Source organism: Hypomesus nipponensis, chromosome 6, assembly GCF_054491055.1.
Source record: "Hypomesus nipponensis isolate SF chromosome 6, ASM5449105v1, whole genome shotgun sequence".
Taxonomy (NCBI): Eukaryota; Metazoa; Chordata; class Actinopteri; order Osmeriformes; family Osmeridae; genus Hypomesus; species Hypomesus nipponensis.
In genome coordinates this window covers 8,256,394-8,270,346 of record NC_140366.1, presented here as the reverse complement: position 1 = coordinate 8,270,346, position 13,953 = coordinate 8,256,394, and the positions used below count along the sequence as shown (strand labels likewise).

Genomic DNA, 13,953 nt, shown 5'->3' with positions numbered 1-13,953 from the left:
TTGTCTGTAGTAACATTTGTCTGATTACCACACCCCTTCCTTCATTCCCAATGTAATACACAACTCATGCTACTGACACATCACACACACTCTTCTGCCTTCAATAAAAAGAAAATGTTCTAACTTGGCAACATATTAGACAATAAAGCTTTTTGAATCTTTGAACAAACAAAAAGCAGCAAAAAGCTCATTTCATAGCTCATATTATATTGCAATTTGTTCAATGTTAATTCAGTTAATGACATATTTAGCAATTGCACATGGCACAATATAATTTTGATAAAAGTCTAATGTCATTGCTATCAATGTAAAAATATAATTTAGTACCAGGCAGTACAATTTGATGGCTAAGGTACATACCTGGGCAATCTACCCAGTGCAAAAGGATAACAGGATCCATTTTGGGGGAAAAACAAACAATCTTTGCTCAGTTAAGATCCATTTTGTTTTGGGTGATAAATAATTGAAATGTTACCAAGCAGATAGGTTTAGTGACTGTTACATCCCTCCACACAATACAATAACAGCTCTGTGACATCACTCCTTGTTCTCAGTTCTAAAGTAATCAAATTCTAAATTGGAGTCTGTTCTTGTCTCTTTCTAAATTATGTTAATATAGTTGCAAGACAATTCATGAAAATATTGTTTACTAGGTATGCATGGGATATCTGCCATACAATAAAGGCATTACTTTCCCAATAAGATTCCCATCTGACATGGTTACAAGGTTGCACTATATATGTTTATTACCTTGTGCATTATATTCATGAGACTAGTCATGTCCTTATCTCTATTCACATAATTTCCTTTTATTTGCACACATCTGTGACTATAGCAGTAATTTATTACACATAACAGCACAGATATTATGGCAGTGAAAAAAGAAGGTTACCTGTAGTTTAAAGAATGTTTCAAGTAAATCTCATGATTGTGTGGGATATTATGGTGCTTGTACATTCAGCTCTGGGTCCGATGTACATTTATTACTACCGGTAGATGTCCTAGATATGCTAATCAAATTCAGTTTGAGTCACTTAGAAGCTTAGTACTGCCTACATGTGAATCCAAAACACAACAATAATGATTTGCTTGTGCCTCAATTATTCAAATACTTTTCAACATTTTCTCATGAAAGCATTTTAAGTGGACATCTCAGTGTGAAGACTATTTTAATCTGGTACTCTGGTACCTGCTTGAATAGAAGATAGTCACAAGCCGAGAAAACAAATGGCACAATATGTCTGTGCCCTTATTGCTAGACATATTACATTAAATTACAAAAAATTATATAACGAATATCTTAGGCTGAGTAACATCTCTTTAATAGTCATACACCAGGTAACACGTGGATGTGCTGTAAATGTCTAAAAGGTGGAACCTTTTCATCTCTGTCAGCCTCCTGCAGGCGGAGCCTGACCTCACCTGCTACCTGGCCCAAAGGCAGCAAGCGCGCTCCCGACTTATGGAGCTCCAGCACCAAACCCACCAGCTCCCTCTGCTCTTCCCCTGGCCTGGAGCAGCCCTGCGCAGGCAGACGTCCCTGCGTGCCCAGGAGCTGCTGGATCGGACCAAAGCATTGGGGCCCGACTTCTCCACCCTGAAAGCCCAAAGGCAGAAGCTGGAGCAGCTGACCAAGGACCCCATCTGGGAGGACTCTTCCTGGGCAGCCCTGGAGGACCGCCAGCCCCGGCTGCTCAGGGAGCTGAGAGTGAGTGACAAAAGCTGGATTTCTCTCTGTTGCAGTACATGCGTACACAGATTTGGTAGATTGCACTAGAAATGAGAGCTTGACGATTGTAAATGAATGACTTTTCCCCTCGACCAGGGCCTGTGTGCCACCCTCCAGGAGGGTTTGTGTAGAGAGGAGCGATGTGGCCGGCTGGTTCATGATGGCTCTCGCACTCTGGGCTCCCTGCAGGAGAAGAGATCCCATTTCAAAGAGCAGCCTCGACACTTATCTGCGCCGAAGGCTGATCTAGCGGCCCTGGAGGTGAGATGCATCAGAGTGAATCCGCATGCAGTTCTATATTTCATCCAGCCCCCTCACTTATCTCTCTGATTGACACCTGATTAAAATATGTCTTCAACACAACATGTTTGCCCCTGCAGGCTTTGCGTCTGGAACTGAGAAGCGCAGAGAAGGATCTTGTGGAGCTGGTGTCCCTTCGGGGCTTCCTGTCGTCCAGCTGCACAGGTGAGGGCCAGGTCTCTTTGTCCCAGCAGGTCCAAGACCTCCACGACCGCACAGAGGCGCTCGGCAGGACCCTGGAGAGCGACATCAGGGAGATCTCGGCTCAGCTGGAGGAGAAGACGTCTCAGTGTGAGCGGCAGCAGTTGGACGACGAGACCTTCAGCCTGCAGGGAGCACTGCAGGGCTTGTCTGAGCGTTTGGCCCGTCAACCGGACATTTCCGTGGGGGTCTTTGACGTCTCTCAGTTTGAACAGCGCTGGCACAGTCTACAGGTAACCAGGATGTTGATAACATTCAGTATGAAGACATTTGTGAAATGATGTGTTATTAATTACATTGCATAGATACGTGGATGTGTTTTAGGTATTATTGTGCCAAAGCCAGTCATTGTAGACAAATATAACAAAGGCTTTGCAGAATTACTCATGAATATAATCTTATTGTCTTAAGGACTGTGAACAAAGCTTGATACAGCTTGAAGCAAGAGTTCACGACTTTCAGACAACAGGGTGGTCAGATGTCAAAGACGAGAAACTTTCGTCAAATAGGATTTTGGTTGTGGATGCACTAGCCAAACACTTAGACAGGTACGTATGTATGTACTGGTATCTGCCACTTCTAAACATACTATACATGTCCTTATGTCCTTATGTTTGAAACAAACAATTCAGCTATTTTGTTTTTTTGTTTCTTTTGTTTCTCTCTTCACTATGTCTCTTCTTCCCCCAAAATATTCTGTCCATCTCCTCTTCTAAATTATTCCTCCTGTTCCTCACCCTTACTTGCCTCACTCTCTCTCTCTGTCTCTCTCTGTCTCTCTCTCTCTCTCTCTCTCTCTCTCTCTCTCTCTCTCTCTCTCTCTGTCCTTCTCCAGTCTGAGGTCCAGTGTGCGTGACAAGCAGCAGCAGGCTGCAGCAGACACCGCCCGCCATGTGAGGGAGACCACCTCCAGGCTGCAGCAGTGGAGCCAGACGGCCCAGTCCCAACCACCACACTCCACCCAGGTGACTAACTGGAGCGCCCCCTGTCCTCAACCGACCACACCTATCTGTTTGTCCCTTACAAATGATCTTTCCTCCAATCATCTGCCGTTCAACCTGTGTCGTCAACGGACCCTCCCCCACACGTGTCAGTCAGCCAGCCAGTCTTTTTTGGTTAAAAGTTGCATGTTGAAGGTTATGCCTTAAAGAAACCAGTTGATTGATATCTGATCCTTATCTCTGACTTCCTATTTCCTGTCTGGTAAGGAAAGATTTGTCTTTGGGTCAAAATGATAGACGGTTAGATGCAAAACCTCAAACATGACCAAATGATTAGCCAGTACTCTGTTTATTTCATAAGAGGATGTTACAATAAGAATGTAATTGGTTTGTTGCTCCATTTTCCTGGGTTCACTCTGAGTTTACAGAGAAAGTTTTTAAGAGGACCAAAGGCCTACCATTTAAAAGCTTCACAGAATGCATTATCTCATATTTGTTGCCTGCCTGTCAACAACATTGTAACATGGAACTTGATCAATTCAGGTCTGTTGGTCTTTTTGCAGTTTGGTGTCACAACAGGATATTTCTAAAAAGACCTGTTCTCAAATTGCCTTGTTCCCATCCAGTTCTAGCTTTCAGCCATTAGGAGCACTTTCATTTGTGAGTACTTAGTAATCAACATGCTTTTGGAGACCGCAGTTTATGAAAGAAACTGGGAAAGAAAACAACAGCTCTTGTTACCTCAGAAATGCCTGATGCAATGTGTCGTCAGTCAAACTTTTACCATGGATTCATTTGACATCAAATGACTGCGCTTCAATTAACTTAACTTTTTTCAAGTAAAAGTGAAACTGTTTTCTAAAAAAAAGTTTCATAAAAAGGCATCCAAAGAAACTTGATGTTTATCTACCACAGGTCACACTTGATGCTGGACGACAACTCCATCAAGACCTGCAGGGGGCGCTCTCACAGCGGGACTTCCTGCGGAGCTGCCTTGGAAAGAAACGGACCAAGAAACTGGAGAAAAGTGCTTCAGAAACCCTTTGCCACAGCGAAGCTCTGCTTACATCCCTCACAGAGGCATCTGGAGGTGGTGACTCTGCAGAAATCCCATTATGCGACCGTGGAGTTTGTCAACCAGGCCCTTTTAAGACAGATACGGATGAAGAATCCTCAAGCAATATGCCTGATGTCATCCAGACTGTTGAGAAACAACAAGACATGGCTGAACCCCGTAAAGTTGCCACGATCGTTCTGGACACGTGTGTAGATTATGTGGACAGTGGTCTCCGTGATGACGTTGACACTGTAAGTCATTTAACTTCCTTTTCTGAACGAGGTCCTGAGACTCCTGGGTATGGGGGAACGGATGAGGGGGAGGATGGATGGTTCGAGGCAGCTACACACCTTTACAGTGTGTGCGTGGAACCAGATACACAAGTAGCAGAACAATGGAATTCGGACACGTACACAAAACGGATAAGGGACCTTCAGTCCGAGACCGAACCACAACACCAGAAGGAGACGAAGAAAGTGTTTACCATCGTTTTAGACATAAACCAAACTCAGTCAGAGTTTCAGTGTGGTCACGGTCAACTGTCTTCTGGAGGAAGTGGCTCGTATCAATGGACCTCACAGGACTCCGAGTCGTTTGACGTACAGGGTCACTCCTCAGTCCAGGAAGCAGCAGAGGGTCAAACTGAGAAGCCCACTAGGTTGACCAGGGGGGAGAGGAAATGTACTGAATCACAGGGCATCGAATGGGACGACCAACAAATGAGTGCTGAGTCAGCGCTCCTGGAACCGCAAATGACTGAATTCAAGTACACAAAGCGGAAGGGGCCGAGACGGACAGAAGATCGACCAAAAGGCTGTCCAATGAAAGATCGAAGTTCCATGTCATTGCGGGGATCTGCATCCTTGGACATAGAGACAACGCAACAGGAACAGGTAATTCTATCCCTCTCTCTTTCTCTCTGACCCTCTCTCTGGTCTCACTTTCTATTCCTCTTTCTCCCTCTCTTTCTGTCTCTCATTCCCCTAGTTTCGTGGCATAATTGCTTTCAAACCTAATTCCATTCCATTCTGTGCCACCTATTCCCAATTCTTACTTGTCCAGTCTGCACTTGTTTGACATTTAACACAATGTGCCTGTACACCCTGTACCATGGAGCCAAGTCTATCAAAAGTTAAAAAAATACTTTTTCTCAATTCACTTTTTTTCTGATGAGGTCCAAGTCATTCACAAAAATAAATTATTGTCTTCTCTAAGAGATTTTTTTTGACATTTTCAGACACTCTTTACGAGACTGAACTTGAACAGTTATTACAGTAAAATACGAAGCAGCATAGTTTGACATTTGAAGGTCGTTATTTGCCCCAAGTCAAAATACATGCTGTTATAAATCCCAATGAGGAATTTACTTCCCCGAGACAAATGGTTCCTTGTTGGCTTTCACAACCCTGAAGGGCAGTAAAATCCACACTCCATCAGTGAGCTCTTTCTTTAGAGAAGAAGGAAGTTATATCAGCGCTCGTCACATTTGTGTTCATTCTGGATTGGTTGACAAGAAAGCAACACGGTAGTTATTGGTTGCGGCCTGTTGCATCCAACTAACTTTTAATCTGGTTCCATAACCAGGAGTAGTTTCTTGAAACTACAACAGGAGCGTCGCCAGGTATATATTTTAATCCAGTCTTCAAGACATTCTACTCAGTAAGGTTTTGATCATTTGAGGAGCATTTGTCCACTGATGTAAAAGCTGGGGAAAAAGGGATGTTTTTTTGTGTGCTAGCTTGCCAACAGTATGTCCGATATGTTAGGATAGACTATACTGTTAATGCACTATTACTCGTGTTTTTTGCTACTTAATGAGGATGTCATGTCAGATGTCACCTGGAAGATTTAAACTTGACTCTGTCTCCTCAAACCAATTCCCGCTTTTTTTTCCCTCTTTCCGGGAGCTGTGCCGGTCAATAGCAAACATCTTTGATACAGTACATACTACTGTTCCTAAAAATATATATAATAATCCCGTAACAATTTAGATCCAGATGCGGTCATACGCATTAGTTAATATGTACTAAGTCCTGTTAACCCATTCATGTCAATAAGCATCAGGAATAGTACACGTGTTGCTCAAGTTAAGATTTCCTCCACGCCTATCTTTACCTACAGTAGACATTACAAGTCATGTCAGTTCAAACTCAAAGAGGAGTGTAGAATTCTGGAACAGGGCCCTTATCCCTCAGGGGAGGGCTAGCTTTGTACAGTCACATTCTTGCTATAATTGCTGCACTAACTTGCCAGGACAGGGAAGGGAAACACAGCAGTCTTGGCTGTGACCGCGGGAGAAGCACATGAAGCCTTGTTATTATCGAGTCTAAACAAGAGATCGAAACTCCGATGTGGCACCGCCTTGTTGCTCTTCAGGACGGGGGCAGAGATGAGGAGAGCTTGCTGGTTCGGGCTCAGCGGTCGTCAGCCTGTGCAGGAACAGCGGAAGCAGGTGGAGGAATAGTGCAGCTGGAGTCCCCTCGCCACACGTCCGCCATGCAGGGAATCCTCTCTGAGATCCGAGGGCTGGTGGAGAGAAGTGACATCACCAAGGTGAGTGTGTGTCATGTGCACGGTTGAATGGAGTTTGAAGAGAGCGGAAGATGTTTCCGGGCCAGGCAACTGAGATATGTTCAGCGGAGAGCTAGTTGGGGCCTGTACACGTAAAGTAATGCAGAGTGATGTAAGTTATTTATTAATAGCTTGGATAACTTCAAACATGAAAGTGGTGAAAGGTTCTCTATCCAACATTTAATCCTCCGATTGAAATGTTTCTGCTAAGTGTAAATCAAAACGAATGATGTATTACCCAGCCATGAGAGCACTTCAGTGAACTGCTTGATCATTGACCAGATAAGACTAGATGTTTGAAGTTTCCTAGGCTTGATGAGACTGTATTCCCAAGATGGTAGCCATCCAGGAAGGAGCCATGTGCTGATGGGATTTCCTGCAGGGCACTTGTAGTTTCCGGCACAGTCATCAGTCATTACAGTCATTTAGGAGGCCATCTGTATCTAGATGTAACCTGTATATCTAATATTAAAACCACTCATTTGCAATTTGACTGGCGACCGGGCAAAGTGTTCCAGATTTGTAACATCTGGGGCAGTTACAGTATATATTGAATGTACTGAATGTACAGCACCTCTCTCTTTCAACACAATCCTTTTGTTCACTTAGTCCTATTTTGTATCTCTGTTTTGCCTCTGTGTATTTAAGGGAGGCCACCGAATGGACCCAGCATGGTACCTTGCACCCTCGCCCAGAGAAGCAGAGACCAGGCTTTGCCGGACTGTCCTCAGCGCTCTAGGATGCCGTTATCAGCTGGCCCAGCTCAACCCTACTGCCATGACCCAGCAACTGAAGGAGGCTGAGGTACTAGATCCCCTAAGGATCTTCTTTGAAGGATTGACCTACCTCTTTAGCTCATCGAGAGAAAGCAGTGGTCACACCAGTACTGTGTGTGTCATGTTTAATTGTGGTTAACTATGGGCATCGATCAAGATGTCGTTCGTCAAATAAACAATGAATCATTGTATTTTGTGCTTTGAATTCGAATTGCGTTCTGGATCAAAACAAGAACGTTAGCCCCTTATCTGAGGAATGTCTTCCCGATGGGCTTCCTTGCAGAGCTTCAGACGTTCCGTGCTGGAGCAGGTGGCTGTGATGAGCCGTGTGAGCGCCGAGGCTCGTGACCCGGAGCACGCCAGGAGCACCGAGGGCCAATGCAGCGCCGCCCTTCTGGATGCCGCTGCCACATTGCAGGTCAAAGAAGCTCAACTCGACCTGGTCACACAGTACCACGAGCAGATGGGGGTCGTCGGAGGGCGTCTGAAAGGTCTGGCCTCCGAGCTGGCCGGGCTAACCTTGTGAGTGACCCCGCTGTGACCTTGTCGTGATTCCTTTTTTCGGTTTGAGAAACGAGGGTGTTTTTTGATACTGACTCTCGGTTTATCGTTGTCGTGCGCAGGGAGGCTTTGGGAAGCAATGCCCTTCAAGTCGAGAGACTCGGCTCCCTCCTGCTGTCTCTGAGGCAACAGAAAGGGGCGCTGAGCGAGCTGCTGCAGCTGTGCGGCCAGGTGTCAGGTCACCTGACCGAGTCGGAGGGCTCAGGGGCTCTCCTCGCCCATCTCGGAGAGCTTCAGGAGACGTGGAAGCTGGTGGAAGCAACCGGCACCAGGACACTGTGGCATGGCCTCGTTTCCACCTCTCAGGCGGATGAGCTACTACGAGAGGCCGAGGGGTTGCGTGCCGCGCTCCAAGCTGCTTCCCGGTCATTCCAAACACGGCAAGACAGCCCCCGTGCTTTCGAAAGGATCTTGATGGTTGCTGACCTCGACGTTTTGAACCAACAGTACACACATCTCCTGTGCGTGTCTGAGGAGCTCTGTGAGTTTGGACTAGGACAGAAGGAGAGAGAGGCGATGAGCCAGGTCTTTCAGGGCTTGAAGAAGTTGCTTGATCTCACGCGGAGCGAGCTCAATGCTCAGTCTCCTGAAATTGTCAGCGACTCTTTGTCCAAAATCATTCAGCGGACACGGGACAGGGTCGTCTGGGCCAAACGCACCCAGAACCTTCTCACCTCGGGGAAAAGGCTGGCCCTCTTCCCCGAAGAGGCTCGTGTACAAATCGCGGGGATGAGGAAACTGCAAACGGAGATCGCGTCCGTGCGGTCGAAGGTTCGATCAGAAACAGGAGACGTGAAAGCTCTGGACTCGAACCTCGGAGAGGAGGAGATAGAGAAAGTGTTGAAGTCACGGAAGACCCTGGAGGACCTTTGTGCAGCCGTGGCCAACGACTGCGCTCACACGCTGAAGGAGATGGAGAAAACCCTGCGGGGGAGGGAAAAGCTCTTTGCCCAGATCACTAAAATGGATACGTGGCTCGTAGCCTCGCATATTGAAAAAGAAACGTCCACCGACGTGTCTCCGGCCAGCATCCCTGACCTGGAGCGAAAGGTCCAGTCCCACCAGTCTGCCCTGAAGGATGTCGAAAGACATATCTCTTTCACTGACACCCTTTTGGAAAAAACCAAGGAGATGGCTCCAGGCATGACCCCAGCCGAGAGCCGCTACTTGGTGAACAGGCTCGCCGGCCTTCGCCTGGAACTGGACGGGATGCTGGTCCACGAGAGGACCACTGTCTGGGAACTGGAAGAGTTTCTGCACGCTCAGATGTCTTCTGCTGAGGAGCTATCCGCCGTCCGAACGAGCTTGAGCCAGATAGCCGCTGATCTGGGGAGGCAGAGCTTCCCAGTCACCAGAGCCAATCTCTGGGCCACTGAGCCCTCGAGGCGCCTGCTCCTGGAGCATCAGTGTCACATACAGGAGCTCCAGCACTGCCAGAAAGCGCAGAAAGGCGCCCTCTTATGCACCATTGCAGAACTGCAGGAAAAGATAAAAAATCTCGACATCCGCGCTCCGGAGCATGAGAAGTACCTGTGCCTTAAGAAGCATGTGGAAGATTCCAGAGATAAGGTGGAGGGACAGATCCAAATGTCCAAAGACACAAGTGTCGATGTGGGCGAGAGGTTCAGGTTGTGCCAAACTCTTCTGGTAGAACTTCCCCTGGTGAAGAAAGAATGCCAAGAGGCAGCAGACCATTTGGAGGCCATATCTCAGGACTTGTACCCATCCCAGCTGACCTCAGAGAGGCAGAAGATCCGCCAGACAGTGGAGAACCTTCTTTCTTGTGAACTCACCATCACCAACGACATCAAAGTGCTGGAGGGGAACCTTCTAGAAGGTCTCCATTTCTGCTCCGAGTACAAGGGCATGATGGACCTTCTACACCAAAGCTGTCAGGAGTTCAAAGAAGCTCGGCCGGTTGCTCCGGATGAAAGCTTGATCGATTTAGAACTCCAGGGCTGCTGGGTCACTTGGAGAAACATGGAGTCTGGGATGAGGGTGTTGGAAGCACTGGGACAGAGAGAACGCGTGGACATGAGGACGTTTGATGAACTGTTCACCCTGAGGGAGGCCATCATGCAAGAGTGCCGCGCTCGTATGGTACGTTTCCCTGATATTTTCTACACAATGATATAGTGTGGCGTACATCTCTGTCATTGTTTGATAGACATTGTTTGTTTCCTTCATAGGAAGTGTTCTTTCCTTGAAAGGAAAATTTAGCTTTTTTCACTTTGCTGACTGCACTTTTCAAAATTAGTCATTATTGAGCATAAAAGTTTTTTGTTTTTCTTCAGCATCAGTGAAAGCATTATATGAGAAACGCAGCATAATGACTGTGGACAAAATGTTATTCATTTTAGCTAAAATGACACAATCTTATCTTTGCCTCCTCATAATTGAAACTACCCAGCATCAATCTGCATGTATAATTTATGACTGTACTGGTGGACTACCCACCATTAACCCTTTACCTGCCATTCTGTGTCTCGCAGGAGAATTTGTCTCAAGCCCGAGAAGCCCTGAAGGACTACAACTGGGCTGCACAAGGAGCTGTGGCGTTCCTTCACAACGCCGAGGCCACCTTCCTGTCCCCTTCCGGAGGGTTCCTGGACTGTTCTGAGGAGCTAACGCACACCCAGCAGGCCCTGGCCTCCTTCCAGGAGGGGATCCAGGCCCACATCTCCCATCTCCTGGACGTGGTCCCCCAGCAAGCCTCCCACGTTCTCGCCTTCCCCCCGACGGAGCTGCTCCACGCCCGGGTCCTGAGTCACGTGCTGGTGGGCAGGGCCACCCTGGAGGCCCAGGCTCAGCTCCGACTGGAGGCTCTGAAGAGGTCGGTCCAGAGAACCAATGTTCTCAACACGTCGCCATTTATATTTGTCTCTTCCTCTGTCATTTAATCACAGGAACTGAGCCATGGAAGATGACGTTCTGTAAAGAAAGGTTGAGCTGACCCAGGAATTAGGGTTTACCCATTAGTCATCCCCACTATCCAAATAAAGCATCTGTTAAAAGTCTCCACAGTAGCATCATTTAGACACTGCAATCATGAAGATCAGCTATATTCTGATATGCACTCAGAGACCAATGTCTCGGATAAGTGCTGTTGAAATGATGAGGACACTGCAGGAGGTATCTCTAATGGAGTACTTACTGCTGGCCTGGAGCTTTGTTGAGTCACAGAGAGGGAGCCATTCGATGTTGAACACTGAGATGGGAATTCAGCAAGGGGTGTGGCAAAGAGGTGAACTTATTATCATGACTTCGACAAAGGATGACCAAAGACATATTAAGTCAACGGGACTAGCCTTGTGGACAGAACTGAGAGCTATCCAGGTCCACACTCCTTTTAATGCCTTTCATCTAAAAAACCTTTTAGACGAGAAACACTCAACACAGTCGCTAATTCTCCACGTTTGCGGTTGGTCCCAAAGGTGTGCCGACAGACAGCAACTGCATGTGAAGTGTCATGGGGAGGTGTGGCAACTCCTGACCACCTCAGAGACCAGGCTCTCCGAGTGTGCCGCCCTGGATGTGACCTCACTCTCCAAGTGTGTCCAGCAGCAGAACAAAGCCGAGGTTTGTCACCGACTGACCTTTTACCCCTCATTCGTGCTTTTGCCGACCTCGGAAATGCGGTTTGAATATGGTTTGCATCTCCTATGTTTGCCCTCCAGTAGCATGCAGTGTGAACTGCGCACGTGCGTGTGTTTTTCTGTGTCCATGCGAAGGCCCTGGTGGAGGAGGTGCGAGGCCTGGCCGCGAGGCTGAAGGAGCTGAAAGCGGGATGCCCGGCCCAGGGCTGCAGCGCGGGCACCGAGGGGGCCCTGGGGGCCCTCTGGAGGCGGTGGTGGCTGCTGCAGCACGGGGTCAGCCTCCTCCTGGCTCACGCTGAGCAGAAGAAAGAGGAGTGGAGAGACATCAGCATCAGCGTGAGTCAGCTGAGGAGTTTTGAATGAAATTGTTTTTTCATTTTTTTAAATGTTTGTAAGAGTTAAAATGTGTGACTCATAAACGGGATTTTGTTTTGGCTTAGAGTTGCTTGACAAAAGGAATGTTTTCAGATTGATCAATGCAGCAGGACCTTGAGCAGGCTCCAGGCCAACTTGCCCGACGGTTCAACTGTGAGCTCAACCCCAGGGGATCCACGTGACTTGTTAGCCCAGGCAGAGGAGCACCAGACTGGGCTCGAGGAGGCTCAGGGAGCATTGGCTTCCCTGGAGCACCGCCTAGCGCTGCTGCTGGGTGTGTCCATACCACAGGAAGCATCCATCCTTGTTCCAGTCTGCCAGACGCTGGTCAAGATGCAGGAGAGCTGCAGGAGGTAGAGGGTCATCTGTTTGAATGGGCATTCTGTCTCTCTCTTTCTCTCTCTCTCTCTCCCTCTCTCTCTCTCTCTCTCTCTCTCTCTCTCTCTCTCTCTCTCTCTCTCTTGCTAACTTAATCTCCCTCTATCTACTTCTCCTATTTGTCCCTTTTTCTCTCTCGCTGAAACACTTTCAGTCTCTCTCTCTCTCTGTCACCCTCTCTCTCTTTCTCTCTGTCACCCCCTCTCTCTCTCTCTCTTTCTCTCTCTCACCCTCTCTCACCCTCTCTCACCCTCTCTCACCCTCTCTCTCCCTCTCTCCACGTCATGTCTGTGCTTCACCGTAAAAAAAACAACATTGTGAATTGAACAGTTTGAGATGGAAGGTGACCCTTATTCGGTCCCCAGCCTGAAAGAGAAGAGCCTGCTGGCCCGTAAGGCTGCCCAGTCCGAGGTGCAAGAGAGACAGCGGTGGCAGGAGAAGATCCGAGATGTGGAGCAGCAGATGGACAGCCTGCCCACCATCCTGGACACCCTGCCCAGCGGCCGTCAACAGCAGGTCAGCCTCACATCAAGTGTCTCACTGGGTCATCTTCACAGTTCGTTTAGTCGAATCAGCTTGACTAAAATGTAGCATAGCCCAATTATTATTTTGAAACCTTCATTTAATCTCAAAAATGTTTTATGTCGAGTACGCATGTGCTTATATTTGTATTACAGTAAGTGTTATACATAGTGTAAGTGAACATGCCATTCCTTTTTGATTTGCTTTTTTAGTGCTTTACAGTTGAGGACATAAACATTTTCCTTCGTGTGCTGATGTTCCTCATCACATCTTCGGGGCAGCTTTTTTTTCTTTCCGGAATGCTTGCTCCGGTTAGATTTAAAGTTTTGAAGCGAAACTAGGATTCCAGAAAGAGAACCCTTTGAAATGCATGTGTTTACATTCGTATGTGAGTTTGAACTGTTAGAGGCACCATGTAATTGAATAATCACGTGGTCATGAGTTTGTTAGTACATGATACTCAGAGTAGCCTACAGTAGATTACGAACAGTCTGTCCGTTGAAAAGTTTCCATTTACAAAAAAAAAGTTGGGATTGGATCCGTTGGGTCATCATTTAGCTTTGGCTAATTGAATCCCATATTTAACATTGAGTGTTGCTTTTTCAGTTGGTTTTCAGTTAGTCTACCATCGTTATGCACCAAAGCATGGCTAATATGATTTTAATGAGCTGAAGCATTGTTCTGGGAACAGTAGACAACTGTTGAACCTTAACATTACAGCTGGGAGGTGTACATGTCCTCTATTACATCTCTGCGCCGTTTTAGTTTATTTTAATTATCTTTTATCTTGGCATGCTGGGTTTAAACTCTCTTCAAAAAATTTTAATTGGTTGAATGTATTAAGCAAACTAAATCAAGTGCCAAAGTAGTCCTTTTGAAGGAAAACAAATCTCATAGAACCAGGCCATGCAGCTTTTCTAAATGTACTACTGTATAAACAGTACTG

General features: G+C 47.0%; 1 protein-coding gene across 1 annotated transcript in view; it reads left to right on the top strand.

Annotated features, from left to right (window-relative positions):
* syne2a (spectrin repeat containing, nuclear envelope 2a) overlaps window positions 1-13,953 on the top strand; it is a 77,037-nt gene that overhangs the window by 23,360 nt on the left and 39,724 nt on the right. The window contains exons 38-52 of the mRNA XM_084700232.1: window positions 1,396-1,708; window positions 1,826-1,990; window positions 2,110-2,463; window positions 2,642-2,778; window positions 3,066-3,195; window positions 4,087-5,121; window positions 6,605-6,781; window positions 7,448-7,603; window positions 7,859-8,097; window positions 8,199-10,236; window positions 10,629-10,969; window positions 11,571-11,715; window positions 11,868-12,068; window positions 12,201-12,460; window positions 12,851-13,001. Of these exons, the coding sequence (XP_084556358.1) occupies window positions 1,396-1,708; window positions 1,826-1,990; window positions 2,110-2,463; window positions 2,642-2,778; window positions 3,066-3,195; window positions 4,087-5,121; window positions 6,605-6,781; window positions 7,448-7,603; window positions 7,859-8,097; window positions 8,199-10,236; window positions 10,629-10,969; window positions 11,571-11,715; window positions 11,868-12,068; window positions 12,201-12,460; window positions 12,851-13,001 (5,842 nt within the window). The remainder of the gene's footprint in view (window positions 1-1,395; window positions 1,709-1,825; window positions 1,991-2,109; window positions 2,464-2,641; window positions 2,779-3,065; window positions 3,196-4,086; window positions 5,122-6,604; window positions 6,782-7,447; window positions 7,604-7,858; window positions 8,098-8,198; window positions 10,237-10,628; window positions 10,970-11,570; window positions 11,716-11,867; window positions 12,069-12,200; window positions 12,461-12,850; window positions 13,002-13,953) is intronic.